This window comes from Megalobrama amblycephala, linkage group LG21 (assembly GCF_018812025.1).
Source record: "Megalobrama amblycephala isolate DHTTF-2021 linkage group LG21, ASM1881202v1, whole genome shotgun sequence".
In the NCBI taxonomy this organism is placed as follows: Eukaryota; Metazoa; Chordata; class Actinopteri; order Cypriniformes; family Xenocyprididae; genus Megalobrama; species Megalobrama amblycephala.
Genome location: NC_063064.1, coordinates 2046653 through 2067272, shown reverse-complemented (window position 1 = coordinate 2067272; position 20620 = coordinate 2046653). Strand labels below are relative to the sequence as shown.

At 37.2% G+C, this 20620-nt stretch overlaps 3 protein-coding genes across 3 annotated transcripts in view; 1 reads left to right on the top strand and 2 right to left on the bottom strand.

The window, feature by feature from the left end:
• The first annotated feature begins 2 nt into the window (after positions 1 to 2).
• mkrn2os.1 (MKRN2 opposite strand, tandem duplicate 1) lies at positions 3 to 3678 on the top strand. The gene is made up of 5 exons (XM_048172825.1): positions 3 to 122; positions 324 to 704; positions 2491 to 2537; positions 2620 to 2782; positions 3028 to 3678. Exons 2-5 carry the CDS (start codon positions 466 to 468, stop codon positions 3245 to 3247), a joined length of 669 nt encoding a protein of 222 aa, XP_048028782.1. The 5' UTR covers positions 3 to 122; positions 324 to 465; the 3' UTR covers positions 3248 to 3678.
• A 192-nt stretch (positions 3679 to 3870) lies between these two features.
• Positions 3871 to 5307, bottom strand: npffl (neuropeptide FF-amide peptide precursor like). Its single transcript, XM_048172827.1, has 3 exons — positions 5095 to 5307; positions 4574 to 4695; positions 3871 to 4314 (listed from the first exon to the last, which is right to left on the bottom strand). The coding sequence occupies exons 1-3, from the start codon at positions 5239 to 5241 to the stop codon at positions 4194 to 4196; spliced, it is 390 nt and encodes a 129-aa protein (XP_048028784.1). The 5' UTR covers positions 5242 to 5307; the 3' UTR covers positions 3871 to 4193.
• An 8062-nt stretch (positions 5308 to 13369) lies between these two features.
• The window catches only part of LOC125256476 (natural resistance-associated macrophage protein 2-like), a 31631-nt gene continuing 24380 nt past the window's right edge, over positions 13370 to 20620 (bottom strand). Inside the window, exons 14-17 of the mRNA XM_048172518.1 lie at positions 20441 to 20590; positions 20295 to 20368; positions 17852 to 18005; positions 13370 to 14820 (exon numbers count right to left, since the gene is read on the bottom strand). Coding sequence (XP_048028475.1) covers positions 14713 to 14820; positions 17852 to 18005; positions 20295 to 20368; positions 20441 to 20590 — 486 coding nt within the window. The 3' untranslated portion in view covers positions 13370 to 14712. The remainder of the gene's footprint in view (positions 14821 to 17851; positions 18006 to 20294; positions 20369 to 20440; positions 20591 to 20620) is intronic.

Below are 20620 nucleotides of genomic sequence, written 5' to 3'. Positions count from 1 at the left end.
AGTCGATTCTTTTGAACGGATCGTTTCATAGCGCTAGCCCATCTTTTGGTTAGAATAAAGTTCTTATTTGGTTACGTTATGGAAACGTTCTGTGTTTGCTGACACCAATTATTTTACATCATGTAAGTAAGCATGGACTCGTTTGAAGTGATTTACTATAGAGAGTCGACTCTAAAGAACGATTCGTTCACGATTTGGCGAACGACTCGGTGATGATCAGATTGTTGACGAAAAACCATGTGGTAAATGTAGCTCATAAATAGCGACAGAACCAGATAAACTGCCCTGGGAAAGAGAATAAGTGATATTATTTAATTTTATAGATTTACAGCTGATTTACTGGAGGATTCTGTTTGTTCGCGCCCCCTGCTGGTCCAGTTTTGAACACAATGACGTCACCTGTGGAACGTGAGGAACTGAAACCGATCTGAGATCAGGCTCAGGTAACGCGACACCTGAACACTAATGGAGAAAACTGTGATCAAATACAGACACTGTGGAAGAGACGTTTACAGTTTCTCACATCTAGATGCCCCATATTCTCACCGAACCGATGATTCCGAGCGTCAGTGTCCGATCTGTCATCAAACTCGAACATTTGGACTTTTAGACGCACCTGTTGCGCTTCCCTGCCCGTTTAGAAATGGACACAAAGTCTCATGTGCGTTTCTCATAGGATCTATTCACGGACCATCATATCTTGGGTGAGTTTATACCACTATAATTAATATTCAGTTCCTGTAAAAAACTGTTCTAGTGGGCGGGGTATACATGAATATTCATGAGTTCCTATATTGCGGGCGTGGCCTTAAAATAACGATATGGAACTGAAAATATCAGTGCACGCTCTTCAAATCTCATTTTGTTAGTGGATTATTTCGAAATTGTGAGTTTAAATGTTAAGCGATACATTTAGGAGGCTTGACACTGGCTATATGCAAAATAATCAAGAAATTAAAGGGTTAGTTCACCCAGAAATGAAAATAATGTCATTTATTACTCACCCTCACACCCGTAAGACCTTCGTTCATCTTCAGAACAGAAATTAAGATATTTTTGATTGAAATCTGATGGCTCCGTGAGGCCTGCATAGCCAGCAATGACATTTCCTCTCTCAAGATCCATTAATGTACTAAAAACATATTTAAATCAGTTCATGTGAGTACAGTGGTTCAATATTAATATTATAAAGCCACGAGAATATTTTTGGTGCGGAAAAAAAAGGAAATAACGACTTATTTAGTGATGGCCGATTTCAAAACACTGCTTCAGGAAGCTTCGGAGCGTTATGAATCTTTTGTGTCGAATCATGATTCGGATCGCGTGTCAAACCGCCAAACTGCTGAGATCACATGACTTTGGCGCTCCAAACCACTGATTCGACACAAAAGAATCACAACGCTCCGAAGCTTCATGAAGCAGTGTTTTGAAATCGGCCATCACTATATAAGTCGTTATTTTGCTTTTTGGGCGCACCAAAAATATTCTCGTCGCTTTATAATATTAATATTGAACCACTGTACTCACCTTTAAGACTCATCTTTGATCACCAAAATGACATATTTAAACGTTTGTTCCTGTGAAAAAAAAAAAAGTCTTCATGCCTTAAAATAGTTAGTAACTCTACACCATTGCTTCAATTAATTAATTAATATAGGCGGATCAATGAATATGCAAATTAGCCCCGCCTCCACTCGGTTAACTTACTGAGGTAAACGCTGCACAATGGTATCGTTCTTTACAACATCGGACACATAACGGTAATTAATATGATTAGCCTTTCGCTTGACTATGTTATCAAACAGCTAATAATGTGTTGCTAATGTTACACAAACCATGTTCCCGTTCACGAGTCAGACAGCTGCCTTCTAACAATCAGTATCCTTACGCTTTGAACAACTCAGAACGTCAGTGGAGAAAGGCATATAATTCATCATAACATCGTAATATACATCATACACCCTTTATTTATACCCGGTTTTTCATATACTGAAAAATATACCGGGATAACCTAGCTTCTCTTGAGGATCCCCTGCTAGTTTGCTGTTAATGATATGCTAAACCCCACCCACACGCTGACGTGATTGGTTACAAGGTAGTTTGTGACGTCACAAACACCAGCGATTTCAAACAGTCTTTTTTTCACTGCAGTTTCAAGGAGAAAATACTCAGCAATGGTGTTGACTGATGAATTTGCACATGGTTTGTCTTAAAGCATATTAAAAACACTACATAGACATATAATCAACATTAAACACTTGATTTTCACCAATCAAAAAGTCAATTTGAAAATTCAGCTTTGATCACAGGAATAAATTACATTTTTCAATATATTCACATAGAGAACAGTTGTTTTAAATTGTAATAATATTTCACGTATTTTTGATCAAATAAATTTAGCCTTGGTGAGGAGAAGAGACTTCTTTCAAAAACATTAAATATTATTATCTCGCTCTTTTTCTATCATTTTTAATCTTTTTTTTTCTCCAGAGAATGGAATGACACAGAGATACATGTGGGGCTTTCGAATTCAGAAGGTACGGTATTGCCCACCTGCAAATATTATAATACTTATTTGTTTGTCTTTTCAGCAGTTGTTTTTGTTATCTCCACCTGCAGGTCTGGTGTATAACTACACCCTGTCAGGGGTCCGGAGAGACGCTCATGGCTGGGAACAGTGTGTCTGTGTGCAGCTCGTCCCTCCAGAGAGACGGGACCTCAGGGAATCATGGGACAGCGAGCTGGAGCAGTTCTCTGTTCTTCCAGAATGGATTCCAGAGCGGTACAGCGTTACTGTCCAATACATAGAATGAGATCTTTCATATATCATGTATAGTAATCATGAATAATAATCATATACATAACCATCATCATTGAGATACTATTGTAGTTTTTAATGAATAGTTTGAATCAGTTATTAATTTATGTTACAATCCCAGTCCCCAAATCTGGCAAAATCTGTCATAGCTGCTCCAGCGAACAGTCTGTTAGTGTGACGGTGTGTTTGAGATGTTGTGTTCCCGGCAGGTTCTCTGAGGAGCGAGCGTTTGGATCGTGCTGTTACGGTTTCGCTCTGACCTTCATAAACCACATGCGCTGGTTGGATGGGAAAGCGTCTCTGAGCAGAGATGAGTTCACTGGATGTCATGTTTTACCCAGAATGAAGACAGTGTCCCGATACATCAACATCTATCATGCAATATTACAACATGGATTTTACATAGCAAATACACCGGATGACATGTGATACCGGAACACGTGTTTTATTACGGATGTTTGCACATGTACACAGTATTGATTCAGAGAGGAGGGGGGCCTTGGAGTAAAAAGGGTTGTCAACATGTCACTTTGACATTAAAATATGTTATTAGAGTAAGAATCTAATCTCATAAGATTAATCTAATAATGTTTTTAATATGCGATTTTAATGTAAGAAGAATAAATTTGGAACATTAATTCACAGTAACAACAAGATTGTATTTATATACCAGTTAATAATGTGTTGCGTGAGTCTTCAGTGCATGAGTGTATGAATATCTGTGTTTTTATGTGAATTTGCTTGTGGGTGTGTGAATTATATTTATTGTATTTTTTTTATGTTCTTATTTACTCTCATTTCAAATGTAATTAGCATAAAACTTCATTTGCATTCATGAAAGATTAAATAATTCTATTTTGGATTTGGATTTTTATATTCACCTACCAATCAATAGATTTACATAGTTATTTACACTGTCGTTGCAGTATTTTCTCTTAAAGCACTTAAATAGACGTTAAACGTTAGGTTTAACATGAACATCATGATTACAATTACCTGCATTGCCTAAAAATAAAAGAAAATAAAATGTCAAGAACAAGAACCACCAGAAATTGTTCAACAAGCAGAGCTGATCATTTATTTATACACAGAAAATACAATACACAACACATTCTATATTATAAAGTACAATGGATTAATAATCACAACATGCCCTCACATTCATACAGAACGTATTAAATAATTACTACATTTAAATATTATTGTTTCGATGTGTTACTATCACAGATTTCATGAAATGCAAAGAAGAGCTGACCGTTCCTTTTTGTAATGTAGTAGGGGAGACAAAAATGAAGGAGATGCTTGTAGACGTTTCTGATCAAATAATTCATTCAGTACTCTTATGACATCACTCAATTTTTATGATGGATTGGTGTTATTTTTTTCCAAATCTTTGTGGCACAGCCATGCTCCATATCTGTCCGGGAATTGTCTCCCAGTCCCGAGACTGTATCCTTTCCTCTGTGGACAAGCCACTCCGAGCCCCCCGACCAAACCTGGTAAGCAGAAGAATAAAGTGAATATTTTTGTCTCTTTAATGCCAGAGAATAGTATGGAGCACAATCTTTCACTCTCTAAGACATGTGTTAGAGAACAGCTGAATAAGCAATGTGTCTACACCTTGTCAACTAACCACTGGGGTACCTCAGGATTCGGTCTTGGACCCCTTTCTTTTCTGACATCACTGAGACCTTCCTGCATGGTTTCTTTACTTTGAAGATTATAATGTGCAGTGAATGGTGGAAATATACGCACCGCTGGGGCTGGTGCAGCACTGAAGGGTTGCGTTCATATCTCTGAGAGCCTTGGAGTAAAGACCGCAACATTTCTACCAGAAGACGATCCTCCAGTAGATGATCCATCTGCTCTTCAGTGGCCTGTTACACATCAATGTCACGGTCATCATCATCTCTGTTCTTCACAAACACTTATGTTACACAGTATTTCAGGTGCTTTTACTTGAATGTCAGTCAAATTTGCTACAACTGGGTACAGAAACAAGCCCCAGTGAACCTTTTCATTTTGAGAACTTTCCAAGCCACATTTCATAGCCGTAAGAATCTATCTGCTGCTTTTGAGGATTCAAGCACGTATTTGAATAGGATTCTTAAGAGTTCATGAAATGTGAACTATATCATCCAACAAGAAACAAGTTTCTTTCTTTGAGTTACTGCTCTAAAAATACAAGTACTGTGTAGTACTGTTTCACTTTTATAGCATGATTAGATGAACAGCTCATTACTGAGTGTTGCGCTGGATGGATGTGCATCTCTTACCCCTCGACTCTCCAGCATGTTCCCGTCGAAGTCCTCGTGTGATTCCAGAAGGTGTTTGCTCTGCTCCAGCATGTCATCTTTCAGGGTGGACTGGCTCATATCAGTCATCATCAGCAGCACGCCAATCAACAACCACAACACCTGCATCCATTACTACAGTTTGACAAGTTCAGTCTCTCCTCATGTGTATCTGCACTGGAGTAGATCTGGCCATGGCGACTGTCCTTAAATATAATGAGAGCGTGTGACTCCAGAGACTGATGAGTGACTGACGGTCCATCTGTGATGCTACGGATTTGGTGATGGTCTGTATGATGGATCCCACAGGAGCTCAGGGATGAACATACTTATTAATCTCATTAAAAGATCAGCAATATACATGGGCCAGTTCTTTCTTTCCTCATATCAATCAATGACACTCTGATGCCAAAATCAGTTCATTCAAGTCATTAAAGACATCAGAGAGTAATAACATACTTACGTGAAAAGATATCTGATATGATTGAGGTCCTGGAGTCTCTATCCATTAACATTTATCTCAATAACAGCAGATTGGCTGATGTTGGAGAATGTGATTCTAATATAATGTTTTTATTTTAAATGCTTACAAAAATGTTACTTTAACAGAATACACAACAACTTTTCAATGGCTATCAATGGGGAAAAAAACTAAGGACTTAAATACTTAAGGAAAGATCATTAACAGAACAGGGAACTGGTGTATAACTCAATTGTAACCCTAGCAACTAACAATGAATGAGAACTCAGGCAAACAGGAACATGGAAAATAATGAAAATGAAACCAAAACAGAGCGAGACTGTTACAGTAACTCCCCCCTCCCATGCCGTAATGAGTCCAACTGAAGAGGGAGGGAGGTGGTTCTGGAGGAGGACTCGGTTCTGGAGAGGGACGTGACCGAGGAGAGGCTGGCAGAGGGAAACCCCATGGAGGAGACGATTGAGGAAGGAGCCAGATGAAGACCCAAAGCACAGCCAGGATGAAGGCCCGTGGCAGAACCGATGGAAGGAGAAGGCTAGGTGGAGCCGGGAATCCGACCAACAGGGGTGGAGCCGGAGGAGTTGGAGACCCAGGAGGAGCAGAGGAGACAAAGAAATAGGGCGACGCTGTAGGACCAAGATGCCAAGGTGTAGCTGTGATGACGAGTGGCCGAGGTGGAGCCAAGGTGCCAGAACACTGGGGCAGAGTGGGTGCGAGAGAGGACCAAGGCGGAGCTGGAGGGAAGGAGGAGCCATATGGAGCCGAAGGGGTGGAGGGACAAAGAGTGGAAGTCCTGGAAGTCCATGGTGTAGGCAGAGTGACAACTGACCAAAGAGGAGCTGGATGGACGTGGGAGCTTGGTGGAGAGCCAAGGGTGCGAGGAGCCAAGGTGGAGCCGACTGGTCGACGGGCCAAGGTGGAGTGATGGGCTCGGTGGCACAAGGTGGAGTCAAGGGATCCATGCTCCAAGGTGGAGCTGGAGACTGGAAGGCCTGAAGAGGATTTGAGCAAAAGAGCGGAGCCACCAAAGGAGGAGCCAAGGGACTGAAGGGAGCCAGTTGAGGCAGGGCTGAGGAACTGGATGGCTTATGCAGAGGAAAGTGGGAGAGGGAGGTTGAGTGGGACCATCAGTGACTTAAAGCTGTGCGGGAAAAGCACAGACAAAGGAGACAATGGGAGAAATAATCCTTTCCCATTTCTCAAATATCTATGTGGGGACTGGGCATAGCACATCCTCATTGGTGGGAGTATGGGCGGTGCTTCACTCCATAAGAACACCCACAGGAACAGACGGTTTTGCCGGCTCTTGCACCTGGTCAGACTTCCTGTTGGGCTCAGGCTCCAGGACAAAGTTGGGCTCAGACGTCGACTCGTGGCGGGCTCAGGCTATTGGTCTGTGATGGCCGTGGTTGATGGCTGACTGTGCTCTGGGTCCGGAGTTGGCCTCATATCCGAGGCAGATGGTGAACAGAGAATCATTTTGGACCAGCACCCACTCCACATTAGCGGCGAAACTCCCCCGAGGACTGTCCATGGGCAGGGCTGGGTAGTGGGTGAGGCATGCCAGATCTAGAAAGTCCCTGGTGTGGTCCTCGAGGGAGCGATCACCTTGCTTGAGCAAAAACAGGCTTACAGCAGGTAAATCCATTTTTCTATCCGGCTAATTTAGTTATATTCTAGGTTGATCTGTCATGGTTAGCTGTAGTGTAACCCAAACAAAAAGAAATGTGTGATACAGAATGACAAGTAAACACAATATTTATTAAACAGAGAGTGAGAACAATAACATCTAACATGACGTTATTGCAAGGCAAAGAACTGAGGAAAAGTACAGCTACTCAATTAAAAAGCATAGCAACTAACAATAAATGAGAACTCAGACAAAATGACAATTTTCCTCACAATTCCAAGTTTATATCATTTAGATATAAACTTGAAATTGCAAGAATAAAGTCTGAATGACTTCAGAATGTCATCAGAATGACATTTTTTTTCTGAAAATTGAGAAATTTAAACTCGCAATTGTCAGAAAAAAGTCAGCATTCTGAGATTACAAGTAGCAATTACCTTTTTCTGTGGTGGAACCCAGCTAACAAAAATATGTCCTAAGAACGTTTTGCTAACGTTTCCATTAAGTTATGAAAATGTTATTTCTAAATGTTCTCCAAACTTTCAAAACGTCCAGTTTTTTAAATGTTTTAAAACATTTTTTTTTCTTGGTTATGTGAACGTTAACAGAACATTCCATTGTATCATTCTTCAAACATTATGGGAATGTTACTTTTGAATGTTCTCCGAACATTCTGAAACAAGTAGTAACATAAAAAAAACAGACAAACACCCAACTTAAAAATGTTTCATAAAAAAATGATCTATGAACGATGTATAATTAATGTTTTTGTGCTAATGCGTTAATTACATTATTAAAGGCCAGATAACTGTGAACATACTGGAAGTAAGTTTGTTCATTACTTTGAGAGAACCTTGCCAGAATGTTAGCTAAACGTCCCTTTTGGCTGGGAAACAAGTTTCCATAAGCTTCCATACTCCCATAAGTTAGTGCATTTGCTAACCAGCTGAAGCCTGAACACACAGTCACACACACACACACACACACACACACACACACACACACACACACACACACACACACACACACAGGGATAAAACACAAATCTGCCATTAAAGTGCTGGTCATGTCATCAGGGACAAACCTACGCAACACATCCATTAACCACCATGACAACTAATAGGCTTACAGACTGAAGCATTGATGTGTATTTAAGGTGTATAAGATATTGTTTCTTTCTATGTCCAGTGATGAATTTGTTCATCACAGCAAAATTACTAAAACTGCATAAAACAGACAATGGCCATGCTGTACATTTTAATCAAGTGCTTACTGCACAGTCGAGTCTGAAATGTTCTGTTCATACAAAGGTTAGCATTCATCTTGACATCTGTTAGACATCATGAATGAAACTGATGCAGTTTTAAGACAGTGATTCCTTTTACTGTCAAATGAAAGTGTAAGACACTTTAGATAAAAGCATCTGCCGAAAGTGTGAATGAACGAACATGATGGAACACTCTGTAAATCTCAGAAGCCGCTGCACACGTCATCACACTGAAGCCGACGTCTCTCGGGGAAACCGCTGTTGTTTGAGAGATTTAGTGTTGCCTGATAATGCTTAACACTAGACCGGACTCTTAGTTCACCACAAATGATCGTTTAGCCACTGAGCTACTAGCTTTTAGACTCAGAAATCTCTACAGCTGATCTCATGGAGGAATTAAGCAGGCTTATATATGTCTCCATGCACCCTTGTGAAAAAGAAGTGCACTTATGTATTAAATGTGCACATCAAACCTATTTTTTAACTGTACTTATAATGAATTAAAAGACAACATTATAATGAAAAGCAAAATTATGACAACCTCAGTCAGTTTTTTTCCTGTGTTTTTATTGCTCTTAGGGCATGAAAAACAAGATTTGAAATGTAATTTTTTACACATATTTTTCAAAGAGATTCTCAGATGTCCACTTGAGTAGACAGTATGCATTTAAACTGAAGAGATACTGTATTAAACATAATACAGCAATAACATAGCAATATTGTGTGTATTTAACAAACCAATTAATAAAATTATATAAAATCATGCGAAAACCATAAAATATATACAAAAACTATAAATGCAAAATATTGCAAACGCAATTGAAATTCATACAAGTGGAACTTCCTGCATCTGTGATATCAGAACATGAGGATGTGATTCCATTAAAGATCTCTACAGCCTGTCAAGGTACAACTGTGGAAATGTGGAGTATGTCAATTTTATTAGCCCTTATTTGCTGATAATTCTTGATTATGTTCAAGATGGACACACTTCTAACATAGCTCTACTCTGAGAAAACCTAGCGATCAGGCATTTCAATCTCATTTGAAATGAGCAGTGATAGGGGTAACACATTACAAGTAACATGCATAACGTAATCAGATTACTTTTTGATGTAAGGAGCAAAGTAAGGCATTACAAGTAACCTGAATGAGGCAATCAGATTACTTTTTGATGTGAGGAGTAAAGTAACGCATTACAAGTAACATGCATAACGTAATCAGACTACTTTTTGATGTAAGGAGTAAAGTAATGCATTACAAGTAACATGCATAACGTAATCAGACTACTTTTTGATGTAAGGAGTAAAGTAACGCATTACAAGTAACATGCATAATGTAATCAGACTACTTTTTGATGTAAGGAGTAAAGTAACGCATTACAAGTAACATGCATAACGTAATCAGACTACTTTTTGATGTAAGGAGTAAAGTAACGCATTACAAGTAACATGCATAACGTAATCAGACTACTTTTTGATGTAAGGAGTAAAGTAACGCATTACAAGTAACATGCATAACGTAATCAGACTACTTTTTGATGTAAGGAGTAAAGTAACGCATTACAAGTAACATGCATAACGTAATCAGACTACTTTTTGATGCAAGGAGTAAAGTAATGCATTACAAGTAACATGCATTATGCAATCAGACTACTTTTTGATGTAAGGAGTAAAGTAACGCATTACAAGTAACATGCATTATGCAATCAGATTACTTTTGATGTAAGGAGTAAAGTAACGCATTACAAGTAACATGCATAACGTAATCAGACTACTTTTTGATGTAAGGAGTAAAGTAACGCATTACAAGTAACATGCATTATGCAATCAGATTACTTTTGATGTAAGGAGTAAAGTAACGCATTACAAGTAACATGCATAACGTAATCAGACTACTTTTTGATGCAAGGAGTAAAGTAATGCATTACAAGTAACATGCATTATGCAATCAGACTACTTTTTGATGTAAGGAGTAAAGTAACGCATTACAAGTAACATGCATTATGCAATCAGACTACTTTTTGATGTAAGGAGTAAAGTAACGCATTACAAGTAACATGCATTATGCAATCAGACTACTTTTTGATGTAAGGAGTAAAGTAACGCATTACAAGTAACATGCATTATGCAATCAGATTACTTTTGATGTAAGGAGTAAAGTAACGCATTACAAGTAACATGCATAACGTAATCAGACTACTTTTTGATGTAAGGAGTAAAGTAACGCATTACAAGTAACATGCATTATGCAATCAGATTACTTTTGATGTAAGGAGTAAAGTAACGCATTACAAGTAACATGCATAACGTAATCAGACTACTTTTTGATGTAAGGAGTAAAGTAACGCATTACAAGTAACATGCATAACGTAATCAGACTACTTTTTGATGTAAGGAGTAAAGTAACGCATTACAAGTAACATGCATTATGCAATCAGATTACTTTTGATGTAAGGAGTAAAGTAACGCATTACAAGTAACATGCATAACGTAATCAGACTACTTTTTGATGCAAGGAGTAAAGTAATGCATTACAAGTAACATGCATTATGCAATCAGATTACTTTTGATGTAAGGAGTAAAGTAACGCATTACAAGTAACATGCATTATGCAATCAGATTACTTTTGATGTAAGGAGTAAAGTAACGCATTACAAGTAACATGCATTATGCAATCAGATTACTTTTGATGTAAGGAGTAAAGTAACGCATTACAAGTAACATGCATAACGTAATCAGACTACTTTTTGATGCAAGGAGTAAAGTAATGCATTACAAGTAACATGCATTATGCAATCAGATTACTTTTGATGTAAGGAGTAAAGTAACGCATTACAAGTAACATGCATAACGTAATCAGACTACTTTTTGATGTAAGGAGTAAAGTAACGCATTACAAGTAACATGCATTATGCAATCAGATTACTTTTGATGTAAGGAGTAAAGTAACGCATTACAAGTAACATGCATAACGTAATCAGACTACTTTTTGATGTAAGGAGTAAAGTAACGCATTACAAGTAACATGCATAACGTAATCAGACTACTTTTTGATGTAAGGAGTAAAGTAACGCATTACAAGTAACATGCATTATGCAATCAGATTACTTTTGATGTAAGGAGTAAAGTAACGCATTACAAGTAACATGCATAACGTAATCAGACTACTTTTTGATGCAAGGAGTAAAGTAATGCATTACAAGTAACATGCATTATGCAATCAGATTACTTTTGATGTAAGGAGTAAAGTAACGCATTACAAGTAACATGCATTATGCAATCAGATTACTTTTGATGTAAGGAGTAAAGTAACGCATTACAAGTAACATGCATTATGCAATCAGATTACTTTTGATGTAAGGAGTAAAGTAACGCATTACAAGTAACATGCATAACGTAATCAGACTACTTTTTGATGCAAGGAGTAAAGTAATGCATTACAAGTAACATGCATTATGCAATCAGATTACTTTTGATGTAAGGAGTAAAGTAACGCATTATAAGTAACGTGCATAACATGATCAGATTACTTTTTGATGTAAGGAGTAAAGTAACACATTATAAGTAATATGCATAATTATACTTTTTGAGTAATATAAAGTAACACATTATAAGTAACGTGCATAACATAATCAGATTACTTTTTGATATAAGGAGTAAAGAGATGCATTGCAAGTAGCGTACATTACTTGATCACATTACTTTTTTGATGTTAATGCAAATTACATTCTAACACCACATTTACAAAAATTATTTTATTAACAATTATTTAATTTATTTACAGTTTATTATTATCAAAAAAGTTACTGCAGATGAAGTATTTTAAAAAAAAACAGTCACAGTAATAGTATGAATTGTAGTTGAAATATAGCTATTGATGCATGATGTCCACTTTAGTGAATTTCCTCCCAATCTAAAATCAATGCTTGAAAAAAAATGTAACTGTCATATGAGTCATTAGATATTGCTTGATGCTACTTTTTTTTTTTTTTTTTTTTTTACCTGCCCAAGAGTCTCCTGGGATAGAAGGAATGGATGGATATTCCGGAGCAACTTGGCATTTCTGACTGGCCATTGGCCAACTTAGTTAAAAAAAAAAAAAAAAAAAAAAAAAAAAAAAAAATCGACATACAACAGCTTACAACAATGTATAGGATAATGCACTACAGTCCACTGTATATGCAAGAAAATGCTTTTTGAATAGTTGTCCACTGTAGTGAGCTCTACGCGTGAAAGGGTTAAATAATGTTTAAATAATCTTTGTCATGCTTTAAAAGTACACTTATTCTGATGTGTCGACTAACACACTGAAGCACATGTAAAGTACTTGATATGGTAATTTTAACTGTAGTGTTATTTGATATTACACTATGGCCTGGTTTCACAGACAGGGCTTAGATTAAGCCAGGATTAGGCCTTAGTTCAGTTAGAACATTTAAGTAGCTTTTATAAATGTGCCTTAGAAAAAAAAAAAAAAAAAAAGTACTGGAGTGAATCTTGCGACAAAACACTTAAGCCTTGTCTGTAACCGGGGATTAAAGTAATATATTTTAAATGTAGTAATTTGCCATTTCATTACAAATGTCTCCATGCCAAAAGAAACAGAACTTACTGTCTAATGTCATTTCATCACATGAACACATCAGTAAGTATGCATACTCACTTCCTTATGAAGCGGCAACTGATTGGCTTGAAATTAATCTAACACCCAAAAGACAATCAGATTAACTTAAAGCAAAAAAAAAAAAAAAAAGATCTCATTTATTTTAGTTTCTGCACAATCTTGTCTGTTTGCACACAATATGTTGTGAGTTATATTCTGCAGATTCACACCTCAGTTGTTTGTTCCTGCAGCAATAACACATCAATCTTCAAAGTGGTGTCATTCTGGACTTTTATTCATTTGTCAGCATGTACAGTGTGAATAACATACATCAGGTTTATCAGGATGGATCATGTCTTCCAAATATAAATACATCTCAGCCATTCTTTCTTCCATTTGAATTGTTCAAGTTTTAAAGCATGGAATGTGTTTAAAACAAACACCAGAACGGAGCACAAGTAACTGAGTTACGCCACAATAACTCACAACTGTTATTACGAGAAAAACAAACAGAAAATCAAGTTCATTTCAACGGTGAGCTGAAACATGAATAAAATGATCCCACACGGAGAGGAAACTTGTATTGAACGTCTTGCATCGAAAACACTTCAGAATTTAGAATATGACATGAAACAAGCAGTTTGTCAAATCAATTTAAAGGCACTTTTGAGGCTTCTTGAAGGGTTTTTGAAAAGCTTCATCAACTGTATTGCATCTTATTGAACTAAACGTCAGTCAGAATCCCGTTTCATTCTCAAACGCCTCACCTGTTAGTTTATAATGATGGCAGCAAATCTGTTGAGCAAACAGATGAAGGTTTAAAGTAGTCATGCACAATAACAGATTCTTTAAAATGGAAAAAAATCAGCATGGATGTGAAATTATTCAGTTGATGCAAAAAGATTCAATAAAAACGATGATGGATGGATGATTTATTGACAGAAACATGGTCATTCGTTGTCAGTTTTTAGCCCAGTGTGTCCAGAATGTTTGATTTCAGCCCAGATTTGGAGCATCGCTTTGAATCGACTGTCGATTCAGACGATCAGCAGATTCAGACACCCGGGATTCATGAGCTGATGGGCGTCTAATGCAGTTCCTGCATTCAATGCCGTTTGTGCCATTCCTTCAATAAAATAAATACTCATTTCTCTTTGATTCAGCCATTTACTTATAAAACACACGTTTTAAGGTGAAAATATTCCTACGGGTCATAAAACACTTCATCGGTTTATTAATGTTAACAACGTTTAAGAACCTTTAAATAACTGTTCAAATCATCCAGTCCGCCGTTCATCAGAAAATGAGTCATTAGTAAGTTAGTGAGTCATAAAATGACTCTCTACAGTTTAATTACCTTCACAGACTGTTCTTCTGTGTAATAATTAATTATTCTAAATGCATATTGCAGTAAATAACTTATTTCAGTTGATCTACACTATCAGTTCTGATGGACCTACAATAGTAGATCTATAACACGTGGCAAAGGAAAAGAGCCACGGATCAGGAAAGGACACAGAGAAGAAAATATTTGGATTTTACTGTTTGTCACAGTAAGGACGTTCCTCACGTCAGAAGAACAAATGTTCATACTTTGGATGTGATCATGTGTTCGGTTCAGGAATCGAACTCTGGCTGTTCGTCGATGAGAACGGCTGGTGGGTGTTGAACTGTTCCTCTGAAATCCAGACGAGAGACGCCGAGCGCGATCAGACAGCGCCAGACCTGTGGACAGAGAGAAACATCCATCAGCTGACAGAAGAGCACACGTAACAACACCGCTCATCTAATAATACTGACAAACAAACAAATTGAACATAATTCCTCACACTTGATTAACTGTTAATTAATAAATAAAAATAATAAGACCCTATTAAGTGAATAATTGAACATCATTAATTAGTTTTATTTATAAAATAGATCTTCGGACATTTAACACTTAATTTAAAAGTGCAATATGCAATATTTTCTGTCCACTAGAGGCCTATTCAAAGGCGTAGCTTGATGACGCCAAGTTTGAGTGCAGAATCTTGGGACATGTGGTCTTCACATCACAGCCGGTGGAACAGAATCGGGATAGGACTCGGGAAGAAATCATGTTCATGGATGCGATTATTAACATTACTGTAGTGTGAAGCAGAGCAGGAGCGAGTGTTGTGGAGCTGAACGAGGAGCTGGAGCGATTGATCAACACATGCCTCACAAGCAGCGGGACTTTTATTATGACACTGTCGCCGGCGCCGCTTCCGCTTTTCCGGTCATGAGTATGAGGTAACGCAGCTCTGTTTATCATATTAGATACATTTGAGAGTGTTGAAAATGATGTTATAACGTTACTCTGTGCGTTCGCTCGGCGGCTGCTGTGAGACACTGTTACACACTGCAGTAAGATAGATCGATTTTACAATATCATATTAAATGCTGGATGATTGTGTTGATAAATGGCATGCAATTCATTTTAAAACGTATTGTATGATGGAGAAAATGCTGTATTACTGTTACTAAAAATAAAGCTGCGTCTGATTATGCTATGTTAGCTACTTCACAAAATAGTGTTTTTCTCTGAGGCATGGTAAAGCATGAGACTCGCAAAAAATCAAGAAAATTAGATTTAAACAATAAGACTAAACGTGTTGAGCGCCATCTGCTGTTAAAACTAAGCTCAGAATCGATTTGAGAGAGAGAGAAAAAAAAAAAAAAAAAAATCAGGATCGGTCCAGAATCATTGTATCCTATTAAATCCTATGATCCTATTAAAAGTAATTTTAGCCAATGAGATTCGCTCAGGGTCCTAATGGAGACCGGATTTTGAGGGGAGATTTTCAAGGTACTTTGTATATGCAGGTCGCACATGTGCATTTATTTAGTTTTTGCAGTAATTAGTGTATCCACAAGGTGGCAGCCGTGCACTGGGGGCGTCGATTCACAAGGTAGTCAAAGAAAAACTGCATAAACAGAACAGACCGGAACACATGCAAGCTACAGCGACAACGGAGGCCTACATAGATGAGAGATTGTGTGAAGAGGTTAGAAAGTACCTTCATTTGTACAACTCTAGCATGAAAGAATATAAAGATGTTTACATGGGTTGTAACTCGTGGCAAGAGATTGCTCAAAACTGTGCATGCGTCGAATGCCTGTGTATGCGTACGAGTCAAATTAGGTATACTTTGCAAGGCTGCGAGTTCAACTGTGCATAGACACTAGCATGCACGATGTATTAAAACCATGTAAAATCATACTATAGTTTGGGTCACTTATTCATCCTGGAACACAATGTGCACATTTCATCAGATTTGTAAGGTAAAAATATCTAAATATGCAAACTGTTCATCGCGATTTCATAATAAAAGTTCAAACCCTCCCTCTGAGTTTGCATGTTTTCTGATCTGTAGACGTGTGGAGAGGGATCTGTGAATGCCCTGTGATCTGCAAACACAGATTCAACACTTGCATGCTGAGCTTTGCACAGAATGTGTAAGAATGTCTTTTTACAGTGGTTTGAAAATACAAGTTAGACCATGTTTGTTTGCAAATTGTGAGGAGGGCATTTGTAGATTTTTGAATGGAAAAAACAGTGAAATATCTGTGCCAAAATTCTGAAAACAAATGCAACACAATCTACAAACAAATAATGACCCTCGTGCGCAGACAAATCTCTTTGCATTCATTCAAATTCTGGTTGTTAAGTACAAGTCACTGATTTCTATTTGTGAATCATGAAGAGTCTGTTTGTGGATTTTTCATCTATTTACAGATTGTGTTTTACATTTGCAGATTTTCAATTTATTTGTAGATCTTGTTTTGTGTTTAGTCTCTTCATTTTCAATGATTATGGCATTATTTTGTCACAACAGCGAAACAATAGTGTCAGAATTATGAAAACAAATGTGACACAATCTACAAACAGAACATGATCTTCACCTGCAAACAAGTCACTTTACATTCATTCAAATTCTGGTTTTCAAGTACAAGTCACTGATTTCTATTTGTGAATCAGGATGTGTTTATTTGTGGATTTTTAATCTTTTTGTAGATCATGCTTTATATTTGTGGATCACAAAGAGTTTGTTTGAGGACTTTGTATCTATTTGTAGATCTTGTTTTACATTTGCGGATCATGTGGACTTTGTTTGCGGATTTTTCATCTATTTGTAAATTGTGTTTTGTGTTTACAAGTTGTAATATCTATTTGTGACTTTTAGTCTGTCCATTTTCAATGGTTTTGGCATCAATTTACCCCCATACCCATGTTCTTGTTCAAGAAATGACAGTGGCTGAAGCATTTCCATCATAAAGAAGTGGTCAAATATTAAAGATTAAGTAAATATTTGAATTAAATGTGGTTTGGTCAATATTAAACAAGGATTTGATCTGCTGTAAAGTGTAACAACACCAGGCCGTTGGCGCCCTCTGCAGGCATTTTGTTATAATACATAACATACATAAGATGATTGTTCTGTAAAACCATATGATTACTTGCTTTTGATACATGATTTGGACCAAATATTGTTATTATATGTGTATTTTAAGTCATTTTAAAGGCTATTGTTTGCTTAGGTCTGTTTTTATTACCACACACAAAAAATTTGATTACTTAATAAATTAATCAACCAATTACTCAATTACCAAAGTAATCATTAGTGATTTGCACTAGCGGTAGCAGACGAGCTGTTGACCATGCACAACTGAGCCCTTCAGTGAATGATGTGAAATGAAGGATGTTTTGACTCTAATAGTGTTCAGATGATCTCACCAGATAGATGACGAAGCTCAGGTAGGCGATGGAGAGTAAGGCAGAGAAGACGTAGAGGATGGTGCTGTTGAGAGCCGTCACGTACACCACCACGAAGTACATGTTGATGGCACACACCACCAGGATGAGCACACCGCCACTGATCTTCCACGCGCTGCAAACACAGAACAGAGTTCACTCCATCTGAGCCAGGAGAACATGACCGGACTGGAACAGTGTTGATCAGATCTATACTGCAACACGAGCTTAAAATCAACCATGGGAAAGCAGGTGACTGATCTGATGAAGTTTGCATCATTGATCGTGATTTTCCTACTGTGAAGCTGCTTTGAAACAATCTGTACTGAATAAAGTGCAATTCATAGTTTTCATGGGATGTCATATGCTTACATTGGAGGGCAAAACCAAGCCCCCAAGCCACGCCCCTAACGTTATTTTTAAAAAAAATTATATTATCAAATTAAAAGGTGCAATATGTAATATTTTCTGTCTGCTAGAGGCCTATTCAAAACAAAGGCGTAGCTTGATGACGCCAAGTTTGAGTGCGGAATCTTGGGACATGTGGTCTCCACCTCAAAGTCGGTGGAAACAATCGGGATAGGACTCGGGAAGAAATCATATTCATGGATGTGATTATTAACGTTACTGTAGTGTGAAGCAGAGCAGGAGCGAGTGTTGTGGAGCTGAACGAGGAGCTGGAGCGATTGATCAACACACGCCTCACGAGCAGCGGGACTTTTATTATGACACAGTCGCCGGCGCCGCTTCCGCTTTTCCGGTCATGAGTATGAGGTAACGCAGCTCTGTTTATCATATTAGATACATTTGAGAGTGTTGAAAATGATGTTATAACGTTACTCTGTGCGTTCGCTCGGCGGCTGCTGTGAGACACTGTTACACACTGCGGTAAGATAGATCGATTTTACAATATCATACTAAATGCTGGATGATTGTGTTGATAAATTGCATGCAATTAATTTTAAAACGTATTGAATGATGGAGAAAATTGCTGTATTACCTGTTACTAAAAATAAAGCTGCATCTGATTATGCTATGTTAGCTACTTCACAAAATAGTGTTTTTCTCTGAGAAAAAAAAAAATCACGAAAATTAGATTTAAATAATAAGACTAAACGTGTTGAGCTATATAACAACAATTCGTTTTCTGTCTATATATATATATATATATATCACAACAGTTGTTCCCTTGCCTATTAAAACATGTAATATATTAAAGCGTCTTTGGTGTTTCCATGGTTACTACAAAATAAAACCGGAAAAAAATTGCAATTTTCTCACAATTTACAAATAGTTGGCAAACATTTGGGATATTGTAAAGTACTCAAGTGAACAAAATATATAACACTGGCCTAGTGGTTTTTGGATATTTGTACTGCAAAATTCTTACATATTGCACCTTTAAAATATATAATAATAATAATAATAATAATAATAATAATAATAATAATAATACATACCATTGTCCTGTAAAAATAAAAACTAGTATTTAATAACCATGATAATAATATAATATAATATAATATAATATAATATAATATAATATAACAAAAGTATTAATAGAATTGTTATTAATAAAGTACCCATCAAAAGATTGGAAACATTATAATTATTAATGATTTTGAAATAAATCTCTTCTGCTCACCAAGGCTGCATTTATTTGATCAAAAATACACTAAAAACAGCAAAATTGTGAAATATTACAAAAAAAAACTTTTTTCTATTTTAATATAAAAAGAATTTATCACAGGAATTTATTCCTGTGATCAAAGCTGAATTTTCAGCATCATTACTCCAGTCTTCAGTGTCACATGATCCTTCAGAAATCATTCTAATATGATGATTTGCTGCTGAAGAAACATGTACTATTTATTATTATCAATACTGAAAACAGTTTTTGTGGAAATAATGATACATTTTACTTTTCAGGATTCTTTGAGGAATAGAAAGTTCAAATGAACAGCATTTATTTGCAGTTATCAAATATATTTACATTTATTAAAGCATTTATTAAACAAGATCTTTTGTAACATTTTAAATGTTTTCAACTCTTCACTAACTATCACTTTATTGCGTGATGAATAAAAGTATTAATTTCTCTCTTTTTTAAATCTTACCACAAATGTTTGAATGGTATCATTGTTTCCACTAGGGGTGTGCCATATCACACCGTCTACGACAATACCAGTATAAAATTTTTACATGATAAAAAAAGTGTCATATCGCGATATCAATGATACATCGACACGGTTACGTATGGTGCATTTACGTTCCCTACCGCGCACAACATCAACACCTGTCTGAGAGTAAGAGTTCTCGCTCTCGTTCTCACTCTCTTCTCTCCGATTTCTGAAGGATCATGTGACAACCAGCATCATTATCATGTTGTTAACCGTTCAGAGTTAAATAGAGTATGGATACTCACAGTCCGTTGGCGAAGTCGTTCATTAGTGACGTCAGACTGGTGAAGGTCAGGATGGGGATCAGAGCGAACGGCAGCTGTTGGAAACACAGAAGATCAGAATAGCTGCACACGTTCAGCAGCGGGTCTACAGCGTGTCACACACGTACCTGCATGCTCTGCAGCACATTCAGGAAGTCGTTCATGCCCGTGAGATGCCGCACGTCCTGAAAGACGGCCACCAGAAGAGTGGGGAATATGGCGATGGAGCGCGTCAGCAACACGCGAGCGAAGCGAGACCAGCGCAGGTTCAGGAAACCCTGTGAGAAAAAACAGCTGGTACAGACGCA